Source organism: Oncorhynchus mykiss, chromosome Y (genome assembly GCF_013265735.2).
Source record: "Oncorhynchus mykiss isolate Arlee chromosome Y, USDA_OmykA_1.1, whole genome shotgun sequence".
In the NCBI taxonomy this organism is placed as follows: Eukaryota; Metazoa; Chordata; class Actinopteri; order Salmoniformes; family Salmonidae; genus Oncorhynchus; species Oncorhynchus mykiss.
Window position 1 is genome coordinate 23308020 of NC_048593.1, and position 25972 is coordinate 23333991.

Below are 25972 nucleotides of genomic sequence, written 5' to 3' on the forward strand. Positions count from 1 at the left end.
CCAGAGCTCCTCAGTCCAGTGCTGCCAGAGCCTTCCTCTCCAGCGTTGCCGGAGCTGCCCGTCTGCCCAGCGCCGCCTGAGCTTCCCATCTGTCCAGAGCTGCTAGAGTCTCCCATCTGTCCAGAGCCGCTAGAGTCTCCCATCTGTCCAGAGCCGCTAGAGTCTCCCGTCTGTCCAGAGCCGCTAGAGCCGCCACTGTCACGTTCTGACCATCGTTCTTGTGTGTTTTCCTTGATTTAGTGTTGGTCAGGACGTGAGCTGGGTGGGCGTTCTATGCTGTGTGTCTGGTTTGTCTATTTCTATGTTTGGCCTGATATGGTTCTCAATCAGAGGCAGGTGTTAGTCATTGTCTCTGATTGGGAACCATATTTAGGTAGCCTGTTTTGTGTTGGGTTTTGTGGGTGGTTGTCTCCTGTCAGTGTTTGTACCACACGGGACTGTTTCGGGTTTTCATGTTTCTTGTTTTGTAGTTTATTCATGTATAGTTTCGTTATTCAAGAACCATGAATTATAACCACGCTGCGTTTTGGTCCACTTCTCTTTCACCAGAAGAAAACCGTTACAACAACTCCTAAAAACACAAATGTAGACCTGTAGGCTATATTACAATCAGATTGCAACGAAATGCCCTTGCCAAAACATCTAAATTTGCTAACAAGTGTTCGAATACCATTGGCGTCTTCTTCAGGTCATACAGTAAATAAGGAAAATGCATGCTGGTAGCTCACCACAGATAGTATGGCCAATCTGAATAAAAACACAACAGCAAAATGGAACAATGACGCTCCGTCCACTTGTCTCTGTTGTTAGGCTACGGTATTTTCTTGGCCGAACAAAAGAGGGGCAAGAGAATGAAAACTCATGACAACAATGTATCGAAGAATCGCCCATTGCCCTATTTTGCAGGATGAAAGGGCACGTGTACCTCTAGATCAGGGGTGTCAAAGTCAAATGGACGGAGGGCCAAATAAAAAAATCAGCTACAAGACGAGGGCCGGACTGTTCGAATGTTCATTGAAAAATTTTTAAATGACGCATATAGTCTAGTGAACCTAATTGAACCTACTGAAAACCTAACAAATATATTACAATATGATCAGATAAATAAAGCAATATTTTCTTATGGCTCTGTCAGTAATCTTTAATTTTCAACAGACACAAAAGACAAATTTCCTTTATATAAATATCCCCATAACATGAACATTAAATGAAAGAAACCGGTATTCAAGGCACCATCAGTAGACTATATTTTCTATTTTAGCAAAAGTGGGCTAAATTTACTTCAAAGAAAAAACAATAATAGCAATTTTCTATCATCCACTCAACTGAAATATTTTTAAAATATAATTGGATTGAAATACAAAAAAATAAAGTGCAAAAATCTATTAATCAAAAACAACACTTTGTTTAAGGAGAAGTAACATGCAGTGAAAACAAATATTAAATTTTAACTTTTAAACTTGAACTGAGTAAAAACTCTAAATATGTGATTGCACAGTAATGTTCACTTGTTTGAGGTTGAGGGTGATACTTGGTGGTGTCCCATCTTTTCCACAAGTTCATCAATGTTCGGGGTAAGGCTCTGAGCTGAAGAAATCCTCAGAATTGAGTGGAGGTGTTCAGCAGTAAGTCGACTTCTGTGTGATGTTTTGTTCAGGTTCATCAAAGAAAACAGTTGTTCACACAGGTATGTGCTGCCAAACATAGACAACGTTTGAGCAGCCTGGATGCGCAGCTGGGGCATTGTGCCGGGGAGGAAACGGGCGAACTCCGCAGCACCCACTGCCGCATATTTTGCCCTCAGTGCATCATTGCATTGGAGGTCAATCAACTCCATTTGGAGGTTTGGTGGTGAGCTTTCCACGTCAACAGCAAATGGGTTACCGAGCAGTTCCAACCTGCTTTTTTGTGCTTCAAAGTCAGCAAATCGGCGTCGAAAGTCAGCGGCAAGCATACCTATTTTATCAGCCAACTGTGTGCTCGGGAACGCACTGGTAGAGAGCTTCTCTTTCATGGTCTGGCAGCTGGGAAAGTGGCTCAAATTTTCTTTCCGCATCTGCGTCTCCCACAGAGTCAGTTTGGTTTTAAATGCCTTCACTGTACTGTACATATCAGAGATGACACGATCCCGACCCTGCAGCTGCAAGTTTATTGCATTCAGATGACTCGTAATGTCACACAGAAAAGCCATTTCACACAGAAACATTTCGTCTCGGAGTTGTGTTGTGTCTTTCCCTTTGCTGTCCAAGAACAGACAAATCTCCTCACGAAGCTCGAAACATATTTGAAGCACCTTTCCCTGGCTTAGCCATCGCACCTCTGTGTGATAAGGCAAATCACCATGCTCCGTTTCTAACTCCGTCAGAAATGCCTTGAACTGGCGGTGATTCAAACCTTTGGCTCTGATAAAGTTAACTGTGCGCGTGATGATGCTCATTACATGCTCCATTTTCAAGGCTTTACCGCACAACGCTTCCTGGTGTATGATACAATGATAAGCTGTCAGCTCACCTGTCGCGTTTTCCTCTTGCATCTTTTCCCGTATCTTCGCCACCAGTCCGCTCCTGTGTCCACACATCGCAGGTGCTCCGTCGGTTGTCAAACCCACGAGTTTTTCCCAAGGCAGCTCCATCTCATTTACACATCTTGACACCTCTTCATACAAATCATGCCCCGTAGTTGTGCCATGCATAGGACGTAAAGCCAAAAACTCCTCTGTCACGCTTAGGTTGGAGTCCACTCCGCGGATGAAAATTGACAACTGGGCAATGTCAGAAATGTCGGTGCTCTCATCCACAGCCAAGGAATATGCAATAAAATCTTTTCCCTTTTTCACAAGCTGCTCTTTTAGATTGATGGACAACTGGTCTACTCTCTCGGCAATGGTGTTTCTGCTCAGACTCACATTTAAAAAGAGTTGCCTTTTTTCTGGGCAAACTTCGTCACAAACTTTAATCATGCAGTTTTTGATGAAATCCCCCTCCGTAAATGGCCGGGCTGATTTAGCGATCTCTTCTGCCAAAATAAAACTGGCCTTTTGTAGCCTTTGTTCCATGTCCATATTCTTGTTTTTGTTCGCGTGTTTCGTTTCATAATGTCGTCTCAGATTATACTCTTTCAGTACCGCCACACTTTCTCCACACAGAAGACACACAGGTTTTCCAGCTACCTTCGTGAACATATACTCCGACTCCCACCTTGTTTGAAACCCCCGGTTCTCAGTATCCACCTTCCGTTTTGCCATTTTTGATGGGTATCTGAAAGTTAATTTTACTGTGATGCTGACGACTGCTGTGCCAATAAATATTGAAATGAAGCAGCCTACTGCTCGGTGCGTCACCTTTGCATTGTGGGAAATGTAGTATTGGTGCGTGTAAAAGATCTGCGGGCTGCCGGCTTGCTGCGGGCCGGTTCTAATAATAAATCAAGATCATCCCAGGGGCCGTAAAAAACCTTCTTGCGGGCCGGATGTGGCCCGCGGGCCTTGACTCTGACATATGTGCTCTAGATGGATAAGGAGCGAAGGGAGGAGAAGGGGGGGTGTTGAACAGCGGAGTGTGCGTGTGGGAGGGGGGGCATACACTACACAAGCCTTCGGCCTCGCTCACATACAGAAACTCCCCTTTTCAGCACCGTGGACAGTGCATATTTTTCCACGCGCGACGCTCGGCATCTCGACTCGAGCTGTACTTTTGTTTTTCTAAAAACGAACACTTGTCCAATCGTGAGGTCAGCTGACACTGGTAATGGCCACCTACCCCACCCCTCTCTCTACCTCCTGTCGACCAACACACGGACTCAACCAGCAAGTTGCTGCATTTTTAAGTTTCCTTGCACGGGGACCGACGAAGAGAGAGACAAGGTCGACAGGCATATACTACTTTAGCCTCTTAGAAAAATGTACTTTTATAAACGTCAATCGCGTTATTTTTGTGACTCTCAAAGGATAAAGAAATAGGATCTTGCGTTTTTGTTTTTATTTTTTCCTAATAAGCTCCTATCATTAAGCTCAGCAGTCGCCCTTCTTGCTTTCCTTTCCTCGGTATATCTCACTCAACCGCCCATTGACTTTATGTTTATCTGAGCTGAAAAGCATCACTGCTCAGAATGTTGCTAGAACATCCTGGATCGAGTTGTCAAAATCCTGGGAATTTCTCCCGATACAGCGCAGGTCAAGGTAAGCAGTCCGCTTTCTTGTTTGGAGTATTTTGCACTTATGATCGAGCTTTTATACAACTTCATGTGGAAATGTAGGCTACTGGCGTGTCTATTTGACGCGGTTTAGTCACCTGTGATCTGTTAATGGGTTTCAATTAGCTACGAAATATCTAGTTAGCCTCCACAACAAATCAGCACAGCGGGGGCTCCGCCTGCAGCTCAAAGTTTTACTGACAGGATCCAAACAGGCATGAAATAGCCCATTGTATTTCACAGCACACCCTATCATCAGCAGTTAAACAGTTTAACAAAACACTATTAGGCCTATATGCTGAAAGAAGTGTTACAGGCGAGTGCTTTCCCTTTCGAGACGCGAGAAGTTGTGAAAATAGATACATTTCTAGGCTACACACATCGAATGGATTTCATCATATTGGCGCATGGCAATGTGTTCAGTATCCATTTTAACAACATTTCACTGGGTATTTATACACTTTCGAGGTTGGATATTAAATATTTTGTTTCCGTTTCCCTGCCAGCGGGAGACGTTATGAACACGTAATGAGCTGTATTGTTGGGAATCATATCAACAGATGTTATGCGCGTGCTGTCATTGTACACCATCGCTCATTGCTGTCACTGGAGACCACCAGAGCGCTTTTGCAATGCCTGTGTAACGCGACAATGCAACAGCCCGGCTGCACACAGGCCGCCCCTTGCCCTCCCTAGTCGTCAGCCTGGGCAAAATGCTCAACAAGTATCAGGTTCCCTTCGACAGGTGCGGTACCTACTTTCTGTTTGTAAATTAGGAATAAAATAAAGGAGGTGTATGCCACCAAATATCTTATTTTGCCGTGCGTAATGGGGGGAAACGAATAAGGCTTATGTGTGGGTTATTGCATTAACAAATCAAAATCAATAGATTGCCAATGGTTTTAGAAATAAAAGCAACAATCATGTATTTACGAAAACACTTGGCCATGACTGCTCTTTCTCACGGACTATTTTGTTGATCGTAGAGCATCGCTCATGCTACGCAATTACTGTCAAAAGTGAGCGATCAATAGGAGATACAAAATATTATAAAGCTGACAAGTAAGGGGGAGCACTGAAGCATCCCACACCTTTCACCAACTGTGTTTCATATACTCTGAAAATACAGGCAAATGGGGCATTGATTTTAGATTCATCAGGGGTCCACGCGGCCATGGCACTAGTCGTGATTTCCCAAGGCGCCCTTTTGCGGCTGAGATCAGTGTCAATAAAATGCATCCGAGTGTTGCTTCGATCAACATGTTATTGAACGGCCAATCTCTTCCCTAAGTAAACAGCTGTCTTAGTGAAGTCAGAATAGGCTATAGGCCTAAGATATGGTGTGTGTGTATGTGTGTGTGTGTGTGTGTGTGTGTGCGTGCGTGCGTGCGTGTCATTCGCCAGCCAGGTTTATATTCTTGTTAACGACGTGATGGAAATGGTAGATGTGGCTTTTTTTTTAAACAAATTGTATTGTTATTGTATTGTTATCTACCGTGAGCCCATCAATACGATGACATTTTGGGAAGATTTTCTCTTTTTTGCTTTTGAGTTGATAAGATACCATGCGTGGGATGGTTGATATAATATCAGAAACAACCCAAATATAAAATATTACTTCTAATTAAATTAAACCAATAAAATATAATTGTCACACTCTGACCCTTATTTGCGTTGTTTGTTTCTATGTTTTGTTTGGTCAGGGTGGGTATTCTATGTTGCATGAGTAGGCATGTCTAGTTAGAAACAGACTATGTGTTTTGGCCTGATATGGTTCTGATTGGGAACCATATTTAGGTAGCCTGTTTTGTATTGTGGTTCGTGGGTTATTATGGGTTATGTTATGTTGCTTGTTAGCACTCAGTTTCTTTAGCGGGCACGGTCGTCTTGTTAGTTTGTTTGTTTTGTTTTAGTGTACTTCGTGATTTTTCGTCCGTTCATTAAAGTATGCATTCACAACACGCTGCGCTTTGGTCTCCTCAATACGACGATCGTGACAATAACATTAACTTTGGTAAAGGAATATTTTCCTCTGATCCAGATTTTTCAATTGAAAAGTGTACCGTTTAATCCCGTTATTATAAGAAGAAATGGGGATCATATTATGCTCCAATGTAGGCTAATAATAGGTTTATGAGACATATGCCTCCAAATATTCGATTAAATGAGAGGATAAGCAAAGAAAACACATTTACATTGATAGAAAAATGCAATTATATCCAATATAAAACTTTTGTCTTTAATATGATGCAATTACTGCAGGCTAAAGCTGTAGGCTAGTAAAAACGTATTTCAGTGTGTCAATATTTTACTAAATAGTGGTCAAGTAGCCTGAAATGTCGTTATATTTATGTGCATTTTAGAAAGGGTAAAAAACGAATGAAACATATTGAAAACTATACTGCTATTAGGCCTACATTATGTTTAGGATGGAATGCTGTACAAATATTAGAGTTGCATTCTGTCTTGTCAACTACACATCAACTACAGAAATTCAATAATCAAGGCCAAAATGAATTTTATAATAGGCTACCTACTTTGAAAATATGTATAGGCCTATTTGATTATTTGGTCTCAAAGCAGACCTCGTTTTGCGTATCTATTACAGACAACTATCTGTAATGGTACATACGTAGGCCTAATGTCACTTTGAACAGAACAGTTTCATGGCTAAATCAATAAAAAAATATGTGCCAGGCTCCATTTTCGTTTGCATTTGATCATTTGTGTAGCCTGCCCTACTATATGGCCATGATTTGATTTGAAACAGGCCTACACACGGTCTTAGAGAAAAGTGCGTAAATGGCTTTGCAAAGTTCCAATTAAAGCCTCTTAGACCTACTACTCGTGCTGTGAAAATGTATGTTCATAAGATCATGCAAAAAAATATATAAGTGATCCAGCTATAGCCTAATGGTCAAGTAAGAGCTTCGTGCAAGAAAATGACATTTCAAATGGCATAGCCTGTATGCACCAACTTAACACACCAACATCGTCGAAACCGTAGTCAAATGTCATCTTGTCATGAAGTTTGATTTTTTTCTTCCGACGAGTATTTGGTACCCGCACCTCTCTCCAAGTTGCTGCTAGGTGATGATCAGCTATCTCCCTGCTTTAACAGGCCAGTCGCTGGGGAAACTGCGTTGCGTAATCCTTCACAGCGGACAACACACTGTATGATAAAGCAAACTCGATCGCATGCAACCACACTGCTCGGATTTGTTTTGTATTCCTGATATACTGCATAAAATCCCAATGTGAGCGAAAGGCCTAGAACACATAAATACATTCGTTTTTCGTTATCGTGTGAGGACATCATGAGCAATGGATGGACATAATGAACGGAATTCTCCAAAAGGAGCACCGAATAACACGGAGATTCTGCTTGCCTTGCTGGCGCAGAGCGAATAACTACTGAGGTATTCAACAGGGCACCACATGTGATTCCATCCCATTGGGCACATACTGGTTGATTCAACGTTGTTTTCACGTCATTTCAATTAAATGACGTTGAACCAGGGTGGAATAGACGTTGAATTGACGTCTGTGCTCAGTGGGATTTGTGTTAAATCGAATCTGCCTTTGGTTTGCACATTACAATAGTTAGGGCTAGATATTTAATCAATCATGTGTTGTCGCTGTTTATACAACTCAGAATAAGGGATGTTGTTTTATTTCGTTCCAACACCTTCATGTATAGCACAAGCTTATTTCTATAACGCGTACGGTATGATGAATACAAAATATATATATCGATATACTTCCCTATTTTACATTTCTGAATATTTGTATAGTAACTGCAATTAAATGCTTATTTTTCCTACATGCATATGTCAAAAAATAACATTATTCTTGCATGCACAATTCGCTCCACACAACATCTCTTTTAGACTGGTTAGTGGTTAGCCGAAACAGTGGTTACATCCCTTTAATTTGTTTATACTTTTCGCTCCTGTCGCCTGTATTACAATGGATTAGGGCTAAATCTGTATGACGAAGGATTAAGGCTAAAAACGGTGAATCTATGAAATTACATAGGCATATGTCTTATCTTTTTGCTCCTGAACACCACAAAACAAGTTTTTACATTTGGACGCACAGTTTTAATCGGGTTGCAATTTCTCCATTCATTGCATATGTGTTAAGGATATTAAAGACCTTCTGTTGTCAAGCATCCCTCCTACTTTCTTTGTTTGCTGTAGTGCGGAGGCCTACCTGAACTTTAAAAAACGTGTCTGATATTTTACACAATATCAGAACATTATTGTCTTAAATGCTTAAAGATATGTTTGCGTTTTGGGGGGGATGGTTTAGATTGTACCAACTGTGCCTATGTATCAATCGGCCCATGTCTGCGCATTATGTGACACATATGTATACGAGGTTAACCTGTTAACGACATTTGTATAAATATTACTGCAATTTCTAGGGATTGAATTGGCTTTCATGGGCAGACATATAGGCTACAGGTTATATTATTGGTAAGCAAGACACCCTTTGATTGTTGCGTGAGACAAGGCAGCTTATTCTAGTTTTACAGAACCTATTGAATTAATAATGAATTTGATGCACCTGTTCATGACGTGGCTCCCTCGCTGTTGTGCATTGCTTGCTCTTGGCAGGAAAAAAATGGTCCATTAATTTTTCATAAATTGCCCACAAACGAACAACAGGAATGCGATTCCTTGGACGGATGAAACACGAAGTGCTTGAACTTTTGAATAAATAATAAAGCCGAGTGATAACATCTCAAAACGTATTTAAGTTGCCAGTGATGCAATTTCACTCGACAAGCGTTTGTTGATAGTTTAATAATAAGTTGCTTGTTGTGAGTTGTAATGACATTCTTTGCTGAAAGAGGGCCATTTTCATTTCATGCATTGTGTTGTCTTGACGAAGGCCATGCTTATTCCAAAAAGTTCAATGGCCTGTAAATTGTCATATTATTTTTATTTATGTTTAGTTAATTATATAAATTAGAGCTAATCCTGAACTTGATGAAGACACGAGCTGACTATTAGCTAGCTGTACGTTGGAACGATTGGTTCTCTGAGAGATATGGTTAAATGTCATATGTAAATTATGAATGATAAAGCAATCAAATTTGGCCATATGGAAGGCCGGGTTCATCATTCCTACATATCCTGCCGTGTCTTATTGCTTATAATAATTCTAGAGCAAATAGGCTTCTTGCAGCATATAGGCCTACCTAAAACAATTTCTATTAATTATGTGGCAATGTGATAATTTGCACGGTATCATCAGCATCCCTAAATGGTCAATAAAACCATGTAAATAGGCCTACTGAACACACAACGTGTAGCATTTAGCTTTGTGACTCAAGTTAAATCTGACATCAAAACACATTTCACCTGATTGTCTGCAAGTGTGCATTTTCAGCGTAATTTCATGCGTAAAACATGTTTGATGGGAAAGGCTTGGATGGTGTTTTGCTAATCGAATGCGGGAATATTGACAACATATTCAGTGTGCGAACCGTGGATCAAATTTAGCTGTGGTCTCGTTTAATTTAACGAAACCATCCTTCCCCACTCTGTGAAGCGGGCCTGCTTCTACGTGATTTGGAAACCGGATGTAAAGTAAAACCTCATGAGCAGCCTTTGGGCCAGCGTTGATTGGGCGGCTGAGCATACAGAAGGGGATTTGACCAGTGTCGCTGCAGAGGGCTTGTTTTTTTTCTTTCCTTTTTATTATCCCCAGTTATTCTTTAGTGGGAACAAATGGACCAGTGTTTTAAAGAGAGGGACCCATGCGCCTGTTGTAACCTCAAACAGAGGGATAGGAATAGAATAGCCCATGGTCGCAAGAACTAGAAGGGAAACCGGGAGAGATAGAGAGAGAGGATTAGAGAGAGAGAGTTTTCCGGGATCCACTGTCGTTTCTGGTCTGGACTTGGATCAGCGGGTTACCATGCAAAGTAAGAATGTTTGTTTCATGGCATGCACTTTTTTGGAGGAGTGATAGTAAGAGGGTACTTTTTGATGTCTTCTTCATTAACTCAACAGATCAAACCCATAATAACTCAATCAGCCAATAGGTATTCGATGCTATTCCACTGGGCACACACTGGTTGAATTAACATTGTTTTCACGTAATTTCAATTAAATTACGTTGAACCAACTGAATTTATGTCAGTGCCCAGTGAGATGGCTTTACTGGTTGGATTTCAACTGTGTGTGTCTTTTTGTATTGCTGTACATCTGGCAACCACACGTGGAAAAGGGTAACTTATGTTGCCAGGTTTCAATAATCATGGGAGGAACAAAATAACCATTGGCGTTTACTGTCATTTCTGGGTTCTGGAAAAAAATGATGGTGATGGCGATGATGACAAAAACAAATGAATGGCTGTAATTTATAGACAGCATAGTGTATTTACTTACATCTGATACTACTGAAATAATTGTGTCCCTACATTTATACATCAATAATGAGTCCACAACACCTTCGTAAACTTAAGTCCACTCATTTTGGTGATGTTTTCTCAGTTAGCACATGTGACATCGGCAATGCATTTATGCTTTTCATTCAACCGGATTATTGTATTAGGCTTACATATTTTTAATTGAATAGATAACAGTTGAAGAGTTTATTTCCAAAAACGCTATAATCACCAGTTTATCAAATGTGCGTTTTTTCATCAGAAATAATTGCTTATGGGTACCTTCATCTTCATGTATATGTAAAATAATACTGTTCTACGATGTGTTATTCATCGAGTTTAGATGTGTATGCAAATGTATTTTTTGAAAAACGATATATATCCATTGTAAAGCTGGAATGGAATGTTCGTATCCTGCATATTTGACTGTGGTATGCGGTTGTCTCACCTAGCTATCTCAAGATGAATCTACGTGCTCTGGATAATAGCATCTGCTAAATGACAAAAATGTCAAATGTAAATGTTTAACATACAGATCACATATTACTGCATTGAATTCAAAATATATATTACATATTCATGTCACAAATGTATCATTTGTACATTTCTTTGTTAAAAATGTAGTTATTTGTTACATTTGACTGTGTAAAATCTAACACTACTGCTCATTTCTCTGAGCATGAGGCGGATATATAGCATTTTGAGAGAAAAAAAAAGCATGATTATTTGTCTCTGAAATTGTTAAACCATCAAGTAATAGATTTGAAACCAAAACATGTCTGTCATTGAACAACCTCCATGCCATGATTAGATAGTGAAAAAACACACCACACCAATCTCTTTCATCATTTGTTTAAATGATAAAAGCTAATTTACCAACATTTCTGAAAATGGATATAGAGCGTTTTGTAATGAAACTCTTCAATTCTCAACTATGTGACAATATATAGGCTATCGATGAAAATACAACATATACAATAGTATAGATACTAGATCAGTGACAAAACTCTCTCATATTTGCCCTGAAATAGACTGCATTGGGATTTTCCCATTCGTTTCTATTGACTCACCCCTTTTGATGCAAATGAATACATGTGAAGTTTCAGTACTGTCAACTATAAAACAAGTAATGTAAATGTGTGCTTAACGTGGAAAAAATAGGCCAATTTAAAAATAAAAAAATGAATGTGTTTTCAATTTTGCAGCAATGTGAATAGGTCTAAGATCACGTTGTTTTCAATTAAGCAATTTAAAATAATGTAGGCCTATTGTGTGTTTCGTTGTGAGGGCATGGCATAGGCCCCTATCATTAGACTACTACGTCATTACAATTAGGTTTAGTAATTCATTACTCAGATGTAATTAATTGAATTAGAGTAATTTGTAACGGATCTCAGAATATTAAGTATAATTTATCAACAACAAAACATTGAAATTATTTTTATCGAATTAGTGTCTTTATTTAGATATTAAGTAAGTAAGTAATTAAGTAAGTAAAGTAAGTATATTCTAAATAAAATGCATTAACAAATGTCTACATTTGACAATAGTATGAATAGGCTTAGCTATGTTTGAGTCGTAAACTATTTGACCACCAAATGCTAAATTATCTCTTAAACAGTGTTTTAATTCAAGATGGATTCATGGTCATCCTGTCTTCTCCCCTTCAGAGATTCCTGTATGCGCGGGCTGTAATCAACACATCGTGGACCGCTTCATCCTCAAAGTGCTGGACCGCCATTGGCACAGCAAGTGCCTGAAATGCAGCGACTGCCAATCCCAACTAGCGGACAAGTGCTTCAGCCGGGAAGATAGAGTCTACTGCAAAGAAGACTTTTTTAAGTGGGTGCAAGAAATACGCCATGAACTATGTATTCTTTAATGAAAGACAAATTATTGAAAATATTTCAGTTGTGTAGCCTAATATTTAATGGAAACCAAGCCTAATTATTCGATAGAATCACACGGTCTGCATTCTATTTTGAGGTTGTGAATGTGATGAAACACTCACTTGTCAATGTATTGATGATAACCTTCTTATTTCCTAAAAGGAGATTTGGGACCAAATGTGCCGCGTGTCAGCAAGGTATTCCGCCGACGCAAGTGGTGAGGAGAGCGCAGGATTTCGTGTACCACCTGCACTGCTTCGCGTGCATCGTGTGCAAAAGGCAGCTCGCGACAGGTGACGAGTACTACTTGATGGAGGACAGCAGACTCGTGTGCAAGGCTGACTACGAAACCGCCAAACAGAGAGGTGAGAGGTCACGGTATACCTGAACATACCTTTATCACACCTAATTAGGGTCCCCAAGATCAGAGTGCCTAGACCTAATGCGTAATTAAGCATGTATCCACTGTCGTTGATATTTCAGCCATATCAAAGAATGTGTATATCCTACAATGCCCACATCTTCATTTATGTCTGCTAAATAACGAGAAAAATGATTTAACCTATTATCTATCACGCAGGCATCACCGAATAAGTTATGTAATGTTTTACTTATTTGATCCATTGACCTTTTATTGAGCAACTGCTTGGAGCTGTGAATTTGATCTACAAGACTATGAGGTCACCCATAAACACTTGACCCACCTGCGCTAATTGCGTCGTATCCCGCATCCCAATCGATAGGAATATGGATACAGCCTATCCAATTGCAGTGAAGAGAGAAATCGTAGTTCTTTCTGTTATGTTTTATTAGCAGACCGACAGTGACTAAGAAGATTAGATTCAGCCTCATCTGCACAACAGACTATTGAGGAGGTTTGTTTAAAAGGTGTTTAAAGCGCTGGTGACCATGTTTTGCTAAACTATCTCATAGGCTACAATAAGGCCTCCAATTTCAAGTAAAATCATTTAAATTGGCTGATGTAATGATGTCAAATGCTATGGCCAAAATTGGCATGTTTTCTACCACAAATGTATTTTTGGGAAAACAAAAGGAAGTTTACAACGAGATTTTTTTTCCCCCACCTAATTTGAAATGAATACTTTTTTAATAAAAATGCTTATTTATTGCATGCAAAATTTAGTACAACTGACCTCAGAGAATCTGTTTTAACTCAATGAAATCCAGCAAGGGTAGGCCAACATTTTCTTTGTGAGTAGTTCGTGTTACTCAAGTTTTATCTTCCCCATCTGTTTGTGTGAATTTACTGACTAAACCAACCGCTGATTTACCCATTGAGTTTTGAGTTTAGATGAGTTTTCATGGAAAACCACACACGTTTATTTGGATAATGAGAGGGCCTCGTTACTTCGGTATTTGCCCACTTGTAGGATGGTCTTGCATATGTTTTTGTTCGTAGGCTTTTTGTTTAATAGTTCGTATTTATTTGGGTTTAATTAGGCTTATTGAAAGTAATACGTCAGAAAAGGAAGTTATGAAGTTTACTTGTCTTTTCCATTGTTTTCTACAATACATTTTTATCAGTTCTGGTATGTAACTTGCACTTTTCAATGGCTGAACCTGAATATCTATAAATAGCCTATTTACCCTTGGAATCTAAGGTTAAGACTTTTAGCATAAAGTAGGCCTAATGGGGTACATTTTTGTGTAAGGTCTGGCTTACATTGTGTGTCTTTTATTTTCAGAGGCAGACTCAACAGCGAAAAGGCCACGAACGACTATCACCGCCAAACAGCTCGAGACCCTGAAAAACGCTTACAACAACTCTCCAAAACCTGCCCGCCACGTACGAGAACAGCTATCGTCAGAAACTGACCTAGATATGCGAGTTGTTCAGGTAACTATCCATTCCCCTCCACTACAGACCATTTCATTAGCGTCCTTATTTTATTATTATTTAAGGACATGCATGCGATTCCATTGAAATACTGCTTGAAATGGCCTCCCAGTGGGTTTGAATGGTTAGAATTTACGATGAGATGGATTAAAATGAAGTCCACACACTTGAAAGTCAGAACTGTAAGCGCGAGCTCGTTAACAATGCTAAGAGAGAGCTTGGCATATTGTCTGTCCGTGAAAGATCCCTACTGTGGTTGACTATGGTCATATATATTGTTTATTTGCAAGGACACTTAAAGTAGGTACGCGGAAGCCACTATCGCGCTTCATTATTCACGGAAGGGGAAATGGGGGTTAAGAGGGTTCACTTCGGCTGCATATCACTAATGAATATAGGCCTTGCCTATATGTAGGAGAGAAAAGAGGAACATTTTTACCTGGTTGAATTACATTAGGCTTTGCATGATGCGGATTGTAAACAACAAAATATGTGCTTACATTGAATGGTTCGTCAATCATAAGTGTCTCTTAAAAATAAAATACAAATGTTTTCAAATTATATCACACACGTTTACAGCTAAAATTTAGAACTTGGCCATAGTGAAATTTGAATAATTAAAATCAACTCTGGGTTAGTAGATCCCAGTGAGAAGGTAACATGCAACCTGTCTGCTCCCAGGGTTAAGGACAACTTGTAGCTGTCGCAAAGTTAATTAGCGTGATAAATCTCAGGGCATGTTGGTCCCAACATTAGTGTTCTGCCCCACTGTTTTAATCTCCCAGTTGAGTTAAAGAAGAGGCGACATGCTTCCTAGACAGTCCTTGAAAATTAATTTTGTTTTAATGTTAATGTGCTCTACCTGACCACTTAAAAGCATAGCAGTTTCACTGAAGAAAGAGTCAGGAAAAATGATGTCCGGAATGGTCCAGTAAGTAGAATGGAATTTGGCACCAGGACTGATATGTCCTATAGTCTATGAACGAAAAATGCAGTTCAAAATAAAAAACAGGTTATAAAACTGACTACTTGTGTATAGCCTACTCTTCTGTAAATGTAACACTAAATTATATATTTCTAATTTTAAGAAATCTATTTCACTCACAAGTGTATTGTAGGAGAAGGCTTATTGGAGGATCTGCCTTCAACAGGAAACTTCCCAATTATATACCTCAAATAAATAAAACAAAACCAATATGTACCAAACACCTCCTTTGTCCTCCAGGTGTGGTTTCAGAACAGGCGAGCAAAAGAGAAGAGGCTGAAGAAGGATGCAGGCAGACAGAGGTGGGGACAGTACTTCCGCAACATGAAGAGGTCGCGAGGCAGTTCAAAATCAGACAAGGACAGCATCCAGGAGGAGGGCATGGACAGCGACGCTGAGGTTTCCTTTACAGGTAGGATGAGAAAACAAACATCTGAGATGATATATTCACAGGAATCTACAGACAGCAGCCTTTAAGCTCCTATTTGAGGAATTAGGAGAAATGTTATTATCACAATTATAATACAAATGCCTTCTTGAAATTATTTATTTTCCATGGCGGAAATGGACATAGCCAATTTATAAACCACACATGTTTGTTTATTCCCATTCAAATTTGAATGAAACCTATATTTACCCAAATAATTCCATTGAGGGAAATTGTATTAGCAAAATTTAAATTGTATTAAACTAATATTAGCAGAAAAAGGAATAAGCACTTCCATAATGCCACACCCTGACTAAGTGTCCTCCCTTATGTTCCAGATGAGCCACCCATGTCTGAGCTCAGCCACTCCAACGGCATCTACAGTGGCCTGAGCGAGTCGTCCCTGGCCATGGGGTGCCGCCAGGAGAGCAGCCACGGCCCCTTCCCCCTAGAGCATGGAGTCCTCCAGTCCCAGGACCAGTACCACAACATCCGCTCCAGCAGCCCTTACGGCCTACCCCAGTCCCCAGGCTCGCTTCAGTCCCTGCCCAGGCACCAGCCCCCCATCTCCAGCCTGGTCTACCCTGACTCTGGCCTGTCCATCATGACCCAAGGCGGGGCCCCCGGGCTGAACCCAGGCATGAGAGGAGTGTTGGGTGGCGCTAACGGCCCCAGCTCCGATCTGTCTACTGGCAGCAGTGGGGGCTACCCAGACTTCCCAGCGAGCCCAGCTTCCTGGTTGGATGAAGTGGACCACGGCCAGTTTTGATTAGCTGGGTTGATTGGTCAACGTGGTCTAAGGACTCAAAGGTGTGTGTCACAAACTGGAAAGAGACAGTCACACATGACCTGTGAAACAGAGAGACCGGGTCAGACGGTTGCTGTCTTCCACCCTTCTTGGATCACTCCATCTGTCTCTATCAATTAACTGTCAATCTTTTTCATTTCTCCTCATCTGAGTGGACTGGAAGGAATGATTGGGCCATCAAAAAGTATGAATGGCAGCACTTGGAACTCACACACTCCATTCCTCATAGAGAACCAGACTGAGATTCATGGCGTGCTGGCCTGTTATGAATGCTATCTTTGTGACAACATAACAAATTTCAACTTTTGCCCAATTGGATTGTGATAGACTCTACCCCCAATCCTTTCCACCTTATTCTTCTCTCTGTTTTTTGCAGGTTTTGGTTAAAGTCAGAGTCTTTACATGTCTGGTTGTTGCCAAATGTCTATATATATATACATATTACAGTTTATCATTGTGGAGACTTTATTTTTATACAACCCCTTCAACAATATGAATACCACAGATATTAGTACTTTGTACATTGACAGCCAGGGATCTAGACAGGTTGTAGATGTCGCCTCCCACCGATAACTGGAGGTGCAATTACTTCTATGCATTTGTGTGTTTTCAGATGCATCTTGTTCTTTTCGTTCTGAGCTACCTGGGCATGAAACCCAGGCTGGTGTATGTGTTTGTTTATGTGGAAGATGTTTTATGTCTTATTTATTCTCTCTGATGATGATGATGATGATGATTAAGTGATACAGGTCTTTAATAAATGTGTCAGCTAAATCCAAACTGACCAATGGCTCTTGTATCACATCTTTATTTTATTGTATTGTATTGACTATGGGCTGTATCTTAGGTTCTCTTCTCTGTTAGAATCTTTTATTTAAGTGTTTTATGCACACCTTAATTCTGCAAAACACTAACAGAAGCTAGGGTAATTGGGGTGGTGGATTATCTCCAATATTCATCCCTCATTTTCCTGGAGTATTAATTACATTGATCTATTATCAGAATACAGATACTGCAGGAGAAAAGCAGATCTGGAGATCTGGCTGTGTCTGCAGATTGGCAGTCTGGCAAATTACCAAAGCCGTATCAAGAGTTCAACGGCTCTTTAGTGCAGAAATTTGATGCAGACTGAGAGGCAACATGTCGATTTAGAGATAACCATGCCTTGTTTGCCCAAATGCCCCTACGGGATAAAAATCTTAAATCCATTAGCTTAGGAGGGATCGAATGCCCCTTGTAAATTTCCTCATTTGTTTACTTATTCAAAGTCGGGTTCAATTAAATAGATTAAACTGTAGTGTATGTGAGCTGCGTATATGCGTCTGTGTGACGTCAATTTCTTACATTTGTTCTCCCAGTGACAAAGACTTCCATTGCGGTTTTATCTGTGCATAGCATCACAGACAACACATTAAAAACCATCCTCACCCTGATAAAGCCCATCAATCTGTACCATCTTTTAGATGGACCCTTTCGCCATCTTCAAGCAATTTGCAACGTGTTCCAGGAGACCTGATCATGAACAACTCTGGACTTTACTTAGCTATAGCTTCATAACCTAAGACGTCCTAAATATTAGTAACATTTTAGATTTAGGAGGGAAAGTTCAACCAACAGCATCTGTCATGCCCTTTACCGTAGAGATCCTTTATTCTCTATTTTGGTTAGGTCGGGGTGTGACTAGGGTGGGCATTCTAGTTTCTTTATTTCTAGGTTGGCTTGGTATGGTTCCCAATCAGAGGCAGCTGTCTATCGTTGTCTCTGATTGGGGATCATATTTAGGCAGCCTTTTTCCCACCTGTTTGTTGTGGGATCTTGTTTATGGGTAGTTGTATGTCAGCACTCTATTGTCGTCACGTTTCGTTATTCTTTATTGTTTTGTTTTATAGTTTCACTTCAATAAATTATGTGGAACTGTAATCACGCTGCGCCTTGGTCCTTTTATACAAACGATCGTGACAGAAGATCCCACCACCCACGGACCAATCAGCGTGCCCAGGAGGAGCAGGGATCCTGGGCCTGGGAGGAAAGCCAGGAGTGGAGGACATCTTGGACTTGGGACGAAATAATGGCAGGAGACAAAAGCCTGCCATGGAAGCAGGCGGAAGCAGCAAAGGAGAGACAGCGACGACACCGGGGTTCGCGGCCACGATGTAGGCCAAAGAAGCAGCCTCAAAACAGTTTTTTGGGGGGGCACACGGGGTGGTTGGCGACGCTGAGGGGTGAGTCAGAGACCATGGAGGAATATTGGGATAGATTGAGCGAGGAGTGGTTGGCGAAAGTTGAGGAGAGTGATGAGAGAGAGAGCTGTTGGTTTGGCTGGAGAGGCAAGACAGTCGCCCTGAGGAGCGTGTTAGCCGTCCGATGCCACCTGTGCCAGCTCTCCGCACTCGCTTTGAGGAGAGTGTCAGTGTTCCGGGACAATGTGTGCCAGTTCTACGCACCGTGTCTCCAGTACGCCTCCACAGCCCGGTACGTCCTGTGCCAGCTCCCCGCACTTGCCGTGTGAAGGTTGTCATCTGTCCAGGACATGTTGTGCCAGCTCTACGCTCCAGGCCTCCTGTGCATCTCCCCAGCCCGGAACGCCCTGTGCCAGCTCCACGCACCAGGCCTCTTGTGCGTCTCCTCTGTCCGGTACGCCCTGTGCCAGCTCCACGCACCAGACCTCTTGTGCGTCTCCCCTGTCCGGTATGTCCTGTGCCGGCTCCACGCACCAGGCCTCCTGTGCGTCTCCCCAGCCTGGTACATCCTGTGCCAGCTCCACCCACCAGGCCTCCTGCGACGGTCTGCAGTCCAGAGCCTCCAGCGACGGTCTGCAGTCCAGAGCCTCCAGCGACGGTCTGCAGTCCGGAGCCTCCGGCGACGATCCAGGGCCCGGAGCCTCTGGCGATGATCCACGGTCCGGTTCCTCCGGCGACGATCCGCGGTCCGGTTCCTCCGGCGACGATCCGCGGTCCGGTTCCTCCGGCAACAATCCGCGGTCCGGTTCCTGCGGCGACGATCCACGGTCCTGTTCCTCTGGCGACGATCCACGGTCCAGTTCGTCATGCGATGATCTACGGGCCGTAGCTTCCAGCGATGATCCATGGCCCGGTTCCTCCGGCGACGACCCACGGTCTGGTTCCTCCGGCAACGATCCATGGTCCGGAGCTTCCGGCGACGATCCCCGCACCAGAGTCGCCACCGAAGTGGTCGGATCCGCGAGTGGAGCGGGGTCTACGTCCCGCACCGGAGCCGCCACCGAGGATAGACCTTCCCCTATAGAGTCAGGTTTTGCGGCCGGAGACCGCACCTTTGGGGTGGGGGTACTGTCACGCCCTGACCGTAGAGATCCTTTATTCTCTAATTTGGTTAGGTCGGGGTGTGACTAGAGTGGGCATTCTAGTTTCTTTATTTCTAGGTTGGCTTGGTGTGGTTCCCAATCAGAGGCAGCTGTATATCGTTCTCTGATTGGGGATCATATTTAGGCAGCTTTTTCCCACCTGTTTGTTGTGGGATCTTGTTTATGGGTAGTTGTATGTCAGCACTCCATTGTCATCACGTTTCCTTATTCTTTATTGTTTTGTTTTATAGTTTCACTTTAATAAATGATGTGTAACTGTAATCACGCTGCGCCTTGGTTCTTCTCTACAAACGATCATGACAACATCTCACAAACGCTCTGCACAAACTGATGTTTGTCCAAAAGACCGACCTCCCTGGTCTAATAATAATGATCTGCCTATGGCAGCACTGTAACATGAGGATTCACCCCACCTCACCTTCATATGAGTATAGAATACCAAGCATGTTGATAAACAATAGTCGCTGTGTTTGAATAACTGTGCATTGTCAGATTTAACCTAAGCACTTACCATAATTGCGCCAACTAAATGTTATTTCCAGGGGTTGGAAGATTGATGCTTTTAGAAAGCCTGGCTGAAGAAAGTTTCTCATCCCCGTAACTTCTTCAGTTTAGGGTTGGATGGCTGGCTCTTGTTCTCAGGTTACAAGAACACAACACTTCGACTTAAAATCGAATCCTTCCACCTGAGTGGCGGCTGTCACTATTAACATGCTAAGGCAACAGGTGAGTAACCATATCCCAAGGTGCCCTGCAAAGACGGGGTGAGAGTGAAGTGTCAAAGGCAGCACTAATCTCCCCCGATCCCTGCCTTGGTCAGTTTACTGAGCAGTTCCCATTTGGGCTGAGCCAGGCGGATTTGTCAATGAGACGGAGGAACTCGACACATCAGGATGTGTCAAGCTCCCACAACAGCCTTTCTACACCCTACCAACATCCTATTCTGACATTGCCCCTCCCCTCCCACAACAGGTATAAGGAACCCTGGGAGAAAAAATATGAGATGGGGATGACCTGAGGATGAACTGTGTACAATGTGATCAAGTGAGATTATCCCCGTCACTCTTTCAGATTAATTTAGGTTTCCTCTGTGGCTTTGTACGTGTAAGTCATTTTGGGGGTTGGATGTGTCTGGGTAATTTTCAGTGGATGGAGGAAAAGGAATTAGACAAATGATGTGTTAGACAAATGGGGGCAGGGAATGTGTTGAGTGTGAAGGCTTTGTGATGATATCAGGTGTAAGTTGTAAGTATTTAGGGTATAATTATTTATTGTATGGGTTCAATGTTAGTGAAAGGCCTCCGAAAGGTGAAAGGTGTGTATGTTACATGTTTGACATGACAGTTGACTGGCACATATTCTTCTGTAGACAATAGCTGGATCCTGTAGTGTGTAGACCACTTCCCAGGAGGTCTAGATTGTTGTTGGCAGTGGGAGTATTTGATTGAAAGCTACTCAACCAGATATATAAATTCCCAATGGAGCATTTAGAAAAGACATTCAAAGACATATTTGCAAAAACAAATTGAAATTGACAATAAATTTTTTTCAATTAAATACAACTGACATCCACACACTTTTTCGCTTCACAAATAATTTTTCATATCGACAACGAGACAACACATCACAAGACATTCAGTAACAAAAATATAACTGTAACAATCAGTGATTTCAGGATATAACGTTACTTTGACTTTTGTCAGCTGTTATTAACAGGCTATTACATTAGTTTACTGTAACATTGGTATTTTGCATGAGGTTGTTGCTATTTACTATTGCACTGTAGCATTGTCCTGTTGGTTTAGGCAGTTGTATTTTTCTGTTGCTATAATAGGCTGTTGCATTGTACTGTTGCTTTAGGCTGTTGCATTGAGCTGTCCCTGCCCTTGGCAGCTTGAAGCCTGGCTGCTGGCTCTCTCCTCTCTCTTCTCCCTCCTTTCCTCTAAGACCCCAGCGAGTGTCCGCCTCGTGTCAGATGGCTGGGAGTAAATCAGGCCTGACAGTAACACCTCCCCTGGGCCCCTCACGTCACAGCAACAATTCAGGCTTAATGTAGCAGCCCTGGGGGTCTTAGAGGGAAGAGCCACCAGTCATGTTGCTGAGGGTAGGAAGGAGGAGTTTTGGAGGGAGATGGGAGAGTGTGGGGGGGAAGAGGGAGTGGGAGGAGAAGAGGGGCTCAGAGGATTACCCCAGGCGCTGATTTCAGTAAACAATCAATTAACTCAAACTGTTAATGAATAGCAGTCTGTGGTGTGGTGTGGTGGGGGTGTTTCTGTGGCCCACTAGCAGCACATATGCAGTGGTTGGTTGAGGAAGGGGAGAATTCTGAGATGTGTTGTGGCGTTGTGTTTGGTAGAGATGTTCTAACATGCTACAAGGATACAGTGTGGTTTTGGTTTCTAGAAATGGTTTGTTAGTGGTTTGACAGGAATGTTGCTTCTGAACAATTTGACAGGCATCTAAAGGTTAGGGCATATCATAGTTTTAGAAAAATATATCAGCCACATGTGACACACACAAATGCGTGAAAACTGTAAACACAGCATTAACACTTGTTTATACCGCAGATTAATGTCCACATCATCGTTAGAGCGATCAAACTAATCAACACGCTATTACCATGTTTTTACTGACGACTTCAATCAAATCCATTACAGGCCCGCCTCGCGATAATCCGCTCACAGCATAATTATCTCATTTCATACTTTGACTGGAATACAATATCTGGTAATCTACTGAAATGCATTGAGGACCATTCATATAGCAAATGTGTAAGCTATGTATCATCTCATCTCTTGACCTCCTCAAGCTGGCGATTAGATGTCGGCCATTTTTCATTAATGTAAAATCACTGGGAAACACATCATATACTTTATTACACAGGGTTAATACCAGGGCAACTATTAGTGAACCATGTTTATAATTACCAATTAACAAGTATGTAAATGCATTTATGTAATACTTGATGCTAAAATGTTAAGTATGTTTTTCCAAGAAAATGTGGTAAGCACTTCATGTACTTACTAGCTTGTTGCAGGATGATATAACATATGTTATTCCTAGGGACTCTGTGTAATGTCAATTGTTGCTTTACACTGTTAGCATAATATTTTGATTGAATCATTATTTGACTGACATTTACTAACTGACTATGAGTAGCAATTGTCGTATCATGTAACATTATTGCTGTACTCGTTACCAATGGGTCCTACTGCCACTACACACTGCTCCTGAACCCTGTGGCTGCATGCTGCGGTTGACACAGTAGTTCCTTACAGTTGTCATCACGATTCATAATGGCACACATTTATTTTCCCAAGGTGGGATAATCACCTGCTTTCTCATTAAGGCCCCGGGGCTGCTCTGCGTGTCCCTGGGGCCCCCTGACATCTATGAGGTGTTAACAGCTCCCAGGGGGGCCCTGTCTGGCCCTGCCAGACCCCCCACGGCCCCACAGCCAGCCACACTGCTCAGACACAGATGGGCCCAACAGCCGCCCTACATCCACCACACTTTTCAATTAACATCCCACCCAACAGAGGCCATTCCTCACCTGCTACCACTCTGTGACAGTACAAGGAAAGGCAGGGAGGGAGGGAGGGAGGGAAAGGTTGAAGAGAAGATAGAAGAGAGAGGAAGATGGGGGGGAGGAAAAAAGGAGATATATACAGAAAAACAGAAGGGGGTGAGGGAGAAAAGATAAACAACAGGAGAATGACAAAAAAAAGGTAGAAAAAATCCAGCATGTTTCCTGGCACACACCTGACAGTATATTGATCTGCATAGATTACACATTCCCCTTGAGCAGAAGGACTGAGGCAGCAACATTTTGACAACAGGGGAATTACATTGTTTGGTATAAGTGAGCAGCAGCACGTCTATGGTGGGTGGTAGAGTGTCTCAGTCCAGGAACAAAAGAGGCCTTCCATGCCTAGTATCAGCCTGATATCTGACTGAAGGAGGTGATAAATCACTTAGTGAGATTGTTGCTCCAGTGGAGAGGAGGGGAGATGGGAGGGGGAAGTCTGGGCACTCCTGCACACACATGTTTCCTCCAAGGCGGAGAGAGTGAGACGGGGAGCTGGGATGGGGTCCAAGAGCCACGGGCTCAGCTGACACCGCTGTACACACTTGTGAGTTTTTAATTTAAATATGGCTTTACAGGGCTTGGGGGTGTTAAAGCATTTTAAGACTTATTTTTCAGGCCCTCATCCCACCACTGCCCAACCCTCCCTCTCCTAAGAGGGCAGTTGCTTGTTGACCACAGGCTGTTGAAGGGAATAAACACACTAAGACAGTGAGGGTAGGTGCCAGCATTGAGATATAATCAAGATTATGCGAATCTGTTTATCCGAGAATGGTTATTGTCCATCTCTCGTTAGCATTAGGACTCCACCCACCAGACCTCTTTTGGGGGATCCTATTTTCATTATAATTTTTTTAAAGAGGTTTATTCAAATAATATTTCTAAACATAACCTCACCAGGCCCTCTTTACAATTAGCATTTGAACTTAGTATATTTCAAAAAAATATTTAACCCATTTCTCCAAAACATAAAAAAAAACGTACGCTAAATCTGGAATTTTTCTTCACCACCTAAGGTTTTCTATTTTGTTCTGGCTAAGAAATCCACAAGGTCTCGTCTATACAGCTAACAGCTAGTTCTTGAGACAATAATACATGTTTTATATTTCATTTGAAAGTTTCCATTAAATAAGCTTTGGCAGTTATAACCACATACCTTGCTTACAAGTGGAATGCAAGTGCAATGCTAAACCAATGAACACTCCCAACCAAAATACGGAAGTACTTCCATATGTATACAGATATGCTCTCTTAATTTGACCAGTTTCTCAAAGCAGGAAAATAATTCTGCAGCAACGGGAAATGTGAATTATTATGTGGATAATAATTAGAGGGGGGCTGCACTTGCTGATCTGGCCTCATTTTTTGGCTTCTTCCTCAAGAAATATTGATGGCCATGACAAAAGCCAAACATGTGTTGGCTTTGAGGTGTTTCTTGGGCGTGTCCTTGCCACCACCAAGACACACCCATCTGTCAGAACCTTGTCCACAGCTGTTTCCACCCACTCAATCACAACAAACCTCGTACAAGATGAGTTCAATAACTACAGACAGATGTATGGTGAGATGCGGAGGAAGCTTTGAATAGGTCAGTAGCCCACAGAGGGATATGACAAGAATGCAATCGCTGAATTTATGTGGATATTCTAAACTAAGTGTTTTGCTAACTTTCAAATGTAGTAGCAGGTCCATGTAGAATAAACAACCCTTTACATAATACCGTAGAAGCAGTGTTCTGCTAATATAACAATGTGCACCTTTCACCTTTCATTGTCATTCCCAGCCGATACAGATACTGTGCCAATTGGCATTTTGTCTGGTGGTAATGGGGCGCTTGACAAATATGTCAGAGTGGTAATTCCTTCGTGTGTGGTGTCCCGTATACAACAAGAGTTCCCTGATCCTGGTGCAGTATACACAGGGTTTCTCCATCCCCATATTGACTGATACCATTCAATTAAATAACAAAAAAACATACAATTAAAAGCCTCATCTAGTAACATTTTAAAAACCTCTTAAAAGTAATGGCAAAATGTTGATTTCCGCCTGAACAGACATACCCAAAAGTCACTGCTATTCATGAGTAATTACATGATTCTGACGTGCAACAACTTAGTATATTTGGAAAGAAGACATCTGGGAGATTGTAAGGAAATTATCAGAAGATAGATAGGAGTTACATAGTTCAGAATACACAAGATCAAGTACACACAAATAAAAAAACATATATTTTATTTTATACATATATTTCTTCTTTCATTGACAAGTGAATTATTGATGACCAGAGCTGGAAACACATCGGATGGCTTCCACAACTTGTGAACAATATCATTTAAAAAATGGGATTGATGGACCTAACAGCTAGAAATGGGCAGATGTGTAAGTATGTGGTGTCAGGTGTGGTCACGGGACATTTCCAAGTGTCCATAAACTTTTCCAAAGTGGTATGTCTTCCCTAGTGTCTGTAAATTAGATCATGCCA

General features: G+C 41.8%; 1 protein-coding gene across 3 annotated transcripts; it reads left to right on the plus strand.

The window, feature by feature from the left end:
- The first annotated feature begins 3616 nt into the window (after positions 1–3616).
- On the plus strand, positions 3617–17345 carry LOC110509823 (LIM/homeobox protein Lhx3-like). 3 transcript variants are annotated; one of them, XM_021590949.2, is made up of 6 exons: positions 3617–4177; positions 12265–12436; positions 12646–12848; positions 14190–14341; positions 15567–15738; positions 16092–17345. In XM_021590949.2, exons 1-6 carry the CDS (start codon positions 4108–4110, stop codon positions 16520–16522), a joined length of 1200 nt encoding a protein of 399 aa, XP_021446624.2. In that variant the 5' UTR covers positions 3617–4107; the 3' UTR covers positions 16523–17345. The 3 variants fall into 3 exon arrangements, with proteins under 3 accessions (XP_021446624.2, XP_036824066.1, XP_036824064.1); XM_036968171.1 differs by lacking the exon at positions 3617–4177 and adding an exon at positions 9738–10129 and having other exon boundaries at positions 12649–12848; XM_036968169.1 differs by lacking the exon at positions 3617–4177 and adding an exon at positions 9742–10129.
- The last annotated feature ends 8627 nt before the right edge of the window (positions 17346–25972 follow it).